The sequence below is a fragment of the Castanea sativa genome, chromosome 5 (assembly GCF_040712315.1).
Source record: "Castanea sativa cultivar Marrone di Chiusa Pesio chromosome 5, ASM4071231v1".
Taxonomy (NCBI): domain Eukaryota; kingdom Viridiplantae; phylum Streptophyta; class Magnoliopsida; order Fagales; family Fagaceae; genus Castanea; species Castanea sativa.
In genome coordinates, this window is record NC_134017.1 from 35,409,466 (window position 1) to 35,414,843 (window position 5,378).

General features: G+C 39.8%; 2 protein-coding genes across 2 annotated transcripts; both read right to left on the bottom strand.

Annotated features, from left to right (window-relative positions):
- Positions 1-241: 241 nt before the first annotated feature.
- Positions 242-1,294, bottom strand: LOC142635107 (uncharacterized). Its single transcript, XM_075809321.1, has 2 exons — positions 1,178-1,294; positions 242-991 (listed from the first exon to the last, which is right to left on the bottom strand). Exons 1-2 carry the CDS (start codon positions 1,292-1,294, stop codon positions 242-244), a joined length of 867 nt encoding a protein of 288 aa, XP_075665436.1.
- Positions 1,295-1,698: 404 nt separating this feature from the next.
- Positions 1,699-2,975, bottom strand: LOC142635108 (uncharacterized). Its single transcript, XM_075809322.1, has 2 exons — positions 2,829-2,975; positions 1,699-2,097 (listed from the first exon to the last, which is right to left on the bottom strand). Exons 1-2 carry the CDS (start codon positions 2,973-2,975, stop codon positions 1,699-1,701), a joined length of 546 nt encoding a protein of 181 aa, XP_075665437.1.
- Positions 2,976-5,378: the final 2,403 nt, after the last annotated feature.

Here is a 5,378-nt window from a genome sequence, read left to right on the forward strand (position 1 = left end):
CTTTGCTTATTGTCATTTTTTTTTCTTCTTTTCTTTTCTTTTTCCTTTGCCATGTAATTTTTGTCCATGAAGTCCTTTGAGGAATTTCTGCCATGCCCATGGTCTTTTCCCCTAATTTTGCCTAGACCACCCTTTCGAGTTTTCAATCTACCGAGGTTTTTTTGCCTTAATTTTTTCCTAGCCCACCCTTTCGGGTTTTCAACCTAGCAGGATTTTTTCTTCTTCTTTTTTCTTTTAGATGTCATATTTCCAGAGTCTGTCCATGCTGGGGGCGAAACATCTCTTCCCCATCTAAATCTGTGATTCTAGTAGCACCTCTAGACATGATTTTTTTAATGATAAAAGGCCCAAACCACCTAGGCTTCATTTTTCCTATTGGATCAAAAGTCTCATCTCTAAGCATCTTTAGAACCAAGTCCCCTTCTTTAAGGTTTCTTGGTTTCACTTCCTTGTTGAATGCTCTAGCAATCCTTTTTTGGTACCCTTGTGCATGGTATTGTGCCCTTGCTCCCTTCTCATCTATCAAAACCAATTGTTCATATCTCAGCTTAACCCAATCCTCTTCTAGGACCTTGGTTTCTACCAATACCTTCAAAGATTGTATCTCCACCTTAATAGGAAGCACCGCCTCACTACCATAAACCAAATAGTAAAGTGTTGCCCCAGTCGCTACACGGATAGAGGTTCTATAACCCCATAAGGCAAATGAAAGCTTCTTGGCCCAATCTTTATATGTTAGTACCATCTTGGCTAGGATATTCTTCACATTCTTATTGGCTGCTTCTACGGCCCCATTAGCTTGTGGTCGATATGGTGAAGACTTGTGATGCTCAATGCCATATTCTTCCATGACCCTTCGGACTTTACCTTCAAAGTGGGAACCATTATCGTAAATGATCACTTGGGGCACCCCAAATCGACATATGATGATGTTTTCTAAGAATCGAGCTACGTGCTTAGCCTTCAACACAAAATAGAAGGCCGCTTTCACCTACTTAGTGAAATAGTCAATTGCCACTAAAATGTACTCATGCCTATATGAAGCCTTAAGAGCTATCCTTCCAATCACATCTATGCCCCAAACTAAGAATGGCCATGGAGAAGTCATGCTATACAACTCACTATGTGGAACATGGTTTAAGTTGATGTGTGTCAAACAATCGTGGCAGCTTATCACATAGTCCACATAATCAGTCTCAATTGTATTCCAGTAGTACCATATCCTTAGAATCTTCTTGGTTAACATTCTTCCATTCATATCAGGGCCACAAATTCCTTGATGAACTTCTTCCATTACACTCTCGGCTTCTTCTCTCTTCAAGCAACGAAGGTGAACGCCATCATAGGATCTTCTATAGAGTTTTCCTCCATATAGGATGTATTAGGTTGCCATCATCCTAATGGATTAACACTCTCTCTTATCGGCACCATTCAGATATGCCTTAGTCCTAAGAACTTCATGATGTCATAGTACTACAAAACCTCCTCTTCCTCTATGGCCATTATTGAAGCTTCGGTCTTCCTTTGGTGCACTTCTTCATAACTTTTTTCAATCTATAAGGGTTGTGTCCAAACTCCCTCAGGTCTTTCAACCATGGAGGCTAAAGTAGCCAAGGCATCCATAAATTGGTTTTGAGTTCTAGGGATGATTGTGTATTCAATCTTGTCAAAGGTCTTGGTCAAGTCCTCTAAATATTGTTAATAAGGCTTCAAATGTTCTTCCTTCACTTTCCACAACTTTTGCGCTTGGGCTATAATCAAAGTTGAATCCCCAAAGACTTCAGCCTCTTTTACTCCCATTTCTTGAAGAGCTTCCATTTCGGAGATACAAGCCTCATATTCAGCAATGTTGTTAGTCACTTCAAAGTTAAACTTGATTGCCAAAGGTATGTGAGATCCCTCGAGAGTAATCAAGAGTATTCCTATCCCATTCCCATATTGGTTTGCAGCTCTATTGAAGTACATTTTCGATGTCCCTAACTCAACATCCAAAATATCTTCATTTGGAAAATCTTCTTTACCATCTTCCCCCTCTATGGGATTCTTGGCACAAAAGTTTGATATGATGCTTCCCTTGATAGTTTTGCTGGCCACATACTTCAAATCGAATTCCACCAATAAAATCAATCATCTTGACAATCTTCCACTCAATGTGGGCTTCTCAAAGAAGTACTTCAATGGGTCCATTCTTACCACCACCCATATTTGGAAAGGTAAAACGATATGTCTCAATTTCTATATGGCTTAAACTTTTGCTATAGGAGTGTACCTAGTCTCGTAATCATGGAATCTTTTGCTTAAGTAATATATGGCTCTTTAATTCTTCTTATCATCTTCTTGTGCAAGCATACATCCAATCGCATCCCCTATGATGGAAAGGTATAGGAGTAAGGGTTTTCCATGTTGTGGAGGCCCTAGGATAGGTGGGTGGAGGAGATATTCCTTGATAAGTGGCTTTTTGGCTCTCATCGTTCCATGTGCGTAGTTCATTTTTCCTTAGGAGTTTAAATATGGGCTCACAAGTGGAGATGAGCTTGGCAATTAATTAGCTAATGTATTGTAGTCGACCCAAGAAACCCTTAATCTCTTTCTTACTTTTAGGTGGAGGCATCTCCAATATGGGTTTGACCTGGGATGGGTCAACTTCTATTCCTCTATCACTGACTAGGAACCCTGACAATGTTCCTGAGGTTACTCTAAAGGTGTTTTTTTTATGGGTTTAGTCTCAATTTATATTCTTTAATCCATTTGAAGAACTTCCGTAAGTTCGTGGTGTGACTTTCTCTATCTTTGGATTTCAATATCATGTCATCGACATACATCTTTACCTCATTATGCATCATATCATGTAGCAAGGCCGTAGCCATCCTTTGATAAGTTGCCCTAGCATTCTTGAGGCCAAACAGTATTACCGTGTAATAGTAGATTCCCCATTCGGTAGTGAATGTGATTTTGGTCATGTCCTTAGGAGCCATCTTGATTTGTTTGTATCTCGAAAAACCATCAATGAAGGATATCAAGTCACTTCTTGCCGTGTTGTCCACCAGGACATCAATGTGGGGGAGGGGAAAGTCATCCTTAAGGCATGCCTTATACAAATCTCTAAAATCCACACACATCCTTACCTTTCCATTCTTCTTAGGTACAAGCACAACATTGGGTATGCATTCAGCTTGGTGTACGAGTTTGATGAACCCTTCCTTTAGTTGCTTGGTGACTTCCCCTTTGATCTTTGAAAGCTATTCTGTCCTCATTCTTCTCAATTTTTGCTTAATAGGCACTATGTGGTCATGGGTATCAATGTGGTGTTGAGCTATCTTGGTGTCAATTCTAGGCATATTTTCAAAGGACCATGCAAACACCTCTTGAAATTCCATGAGGAGTTCTTGAAGATCTTTTTTTTTCTTTTTCATTTAAAGTTAAGCCAATTTTAATTAAGCGTAGATTCTCATCATTGCCCAAATAAATAGTTTCAAGAGTTGGTTCCATTGGTTCAATTTCATTTTCATTTTCAAATTCATTTGGATCATTTAAGTGTAGAATTTCAATGTATGGGACACATCAAAGTAAGCCAAATCAGGATTTATCTTATTGAAAATATTGAAAAGTACATTGGAATTTGCATTACAAAACTTTTTCCCCATGTTCTTAGAAAACCCAACCCAAGTCCAATTATTAATGGGCCCTATGATAGGTATGATGAATTCTTCCTTCTTTCTCTCTCAAGTGTTAGGACATGTGTGGTTCACTTGTTAAGAACATATGTCATTTCTTTTATGTAATTGGCTAATCCTTTGACGAAACACACTTTGCTTGTAATTGGGTAGATCTAGGATGTTTTTAATACTTCAAGAAACAAGGTTTCAAGATCAAGTGTTAAAGCCATACAAGTCCGTTCAAGAAACAAGTTGAAGAAGTGCTTGTCATTAAAGCTCGACAGCTAGCATCTATCGAGCTTAAGAAGCTGTTCCAGCCCCGAGGCTCGACAGCTGCTCAACAGCATCTCGACACCTCTAGCTGTCGAGGTTTAAGAAAAATAGATTTTCAGATCTGTTTTGATTCCAATCCGTGGATATGTCTTCGAGCCTTCTTTTCTCATAACCCTATACATATAAAAGGATTATTTTAAGGGCCGTCAAAGTAGACACAAGTTGCACAAGCATTGAGCAAAGTTTGTTTAAGCAATTTGTGACCGGAGACAAAGTTTGCCCTAGTTCATCTCTTTCTGAAGAAGCTACTGTGTTTGTGCACCGTAGGGTTTTATAACCAAGCATCTTCTTTTTTTTCATTGTGAGGATGAATTGAAGAACTTTGCAGCCAACATCTTTCTCAAGTTGGTGATTGAAGTCGTGTACTGGGATCCGTGCAATTGGTTAGTCACGTACTGGGAGCCGTGCATCAAAAGGAGAGATTGTCATTACAGAACAAGTCCAATTGGGTATTGGGGTAAGGGTTCAAATGTAGGTTGGTAGAAGGTACTGGGATTCCTTTACTTGTAACTGCTTGTTGTGATAATAGTGGATTCTCGGGAGTGGTGACCTTAAAATCACCCTGTGAGATTTTTGCCTTGGAGGTTTTCCCCATTCGTAAACAAATCACCGTGTCAATTTATTTTTTTTGCTGCACTTTAGTTTATTGGTGATTTGTTTGTGCTACCACGTGTTTGCATGTTAATTTGGTTAATTAATTAAACTTGGCTAATTAATCAATTAATCCATCACAAGGGGTCAATAAGTTTTTGGCCTATCATCAAGGCTTGCCATTCCTTCATTTTTTCTTTTTTAGTTCATCTTCTTTCTTCAAGGGTTCCCACACGTGCATAGCTTTGGTCACGTCATACATATCCTTGCTCTCGTTGGGGAAGTCTTTTCTTGCCTCGTCATGGAACCAGTCACCATCATCCCCATGCCAACAGCTAATCATTTCATTGTCTCCTTCCTCTTATTTGTTCCTTACAAGGTATTGGTTGTCATCTGAAGAAGGGTCCATGTTGCGTTCAAGTGTGAAGTGAGTCCGAGTGACTTGGGTTGTCCCTACCTTCGAGGTTCATTCTGGCCAATCGTGATCTTCCCATGATCCCGCGTCTCCCAATTCGGAAAAGTTGTTGACATGGGCCCTCTTGAAAGTCCATGGTCCCAGAGCATCCTTTAGTTGCAGCTTGAATTTGGGTAGAGGCAGGCTAACTTTCCCTTCTGCCATCACGCAATTGATGCCTTCTTGAGTTAGCCCACTTGGTTCATGCCCAACCTTTTGTTTCTCAGCTTCCTTTTTCTCAATTTTGGAGAGATGACCTATTATCTTCTTAAGGACCTCAGCTTGCGCCTTTACATAGTTGAGTGTCTTTTGCATGAAGACTTTCTCACTTATAGCGTCCATCC

Excerpts from the sequence above, each read along its gene's own strand:
- LOC142635107 (XM_075809321.1), bottom strand. The coding sequence starts at position 1,294 with ATGGAAGAAGTTCATCAAGGAATTTGTGGCCCTGATATGAATGGAAGA. Across the intron at positions 992-1,177 it reads AGACTGATTATGTGGACTAT|GTGAAAGCGGCCTTCTATTT; the intron begins GTGATAAGCTGC and ends TTCACTAAGTAG.
- LOC142635108 (XM_075809322.1), bottom strand. The coding sequence starts at position 2,975 with ATGGCTCCTAAGGACATGACCAAAATCACATTCACTACCGAATGGGGA. Across the intron at positions 2,098-2,828 it reads ATGATATGATGCATAATGAG|TATGTGGCCAGCAAAACTAT; the intron begins GTAAAGATGTAT and ends TTCGATTTGAAG.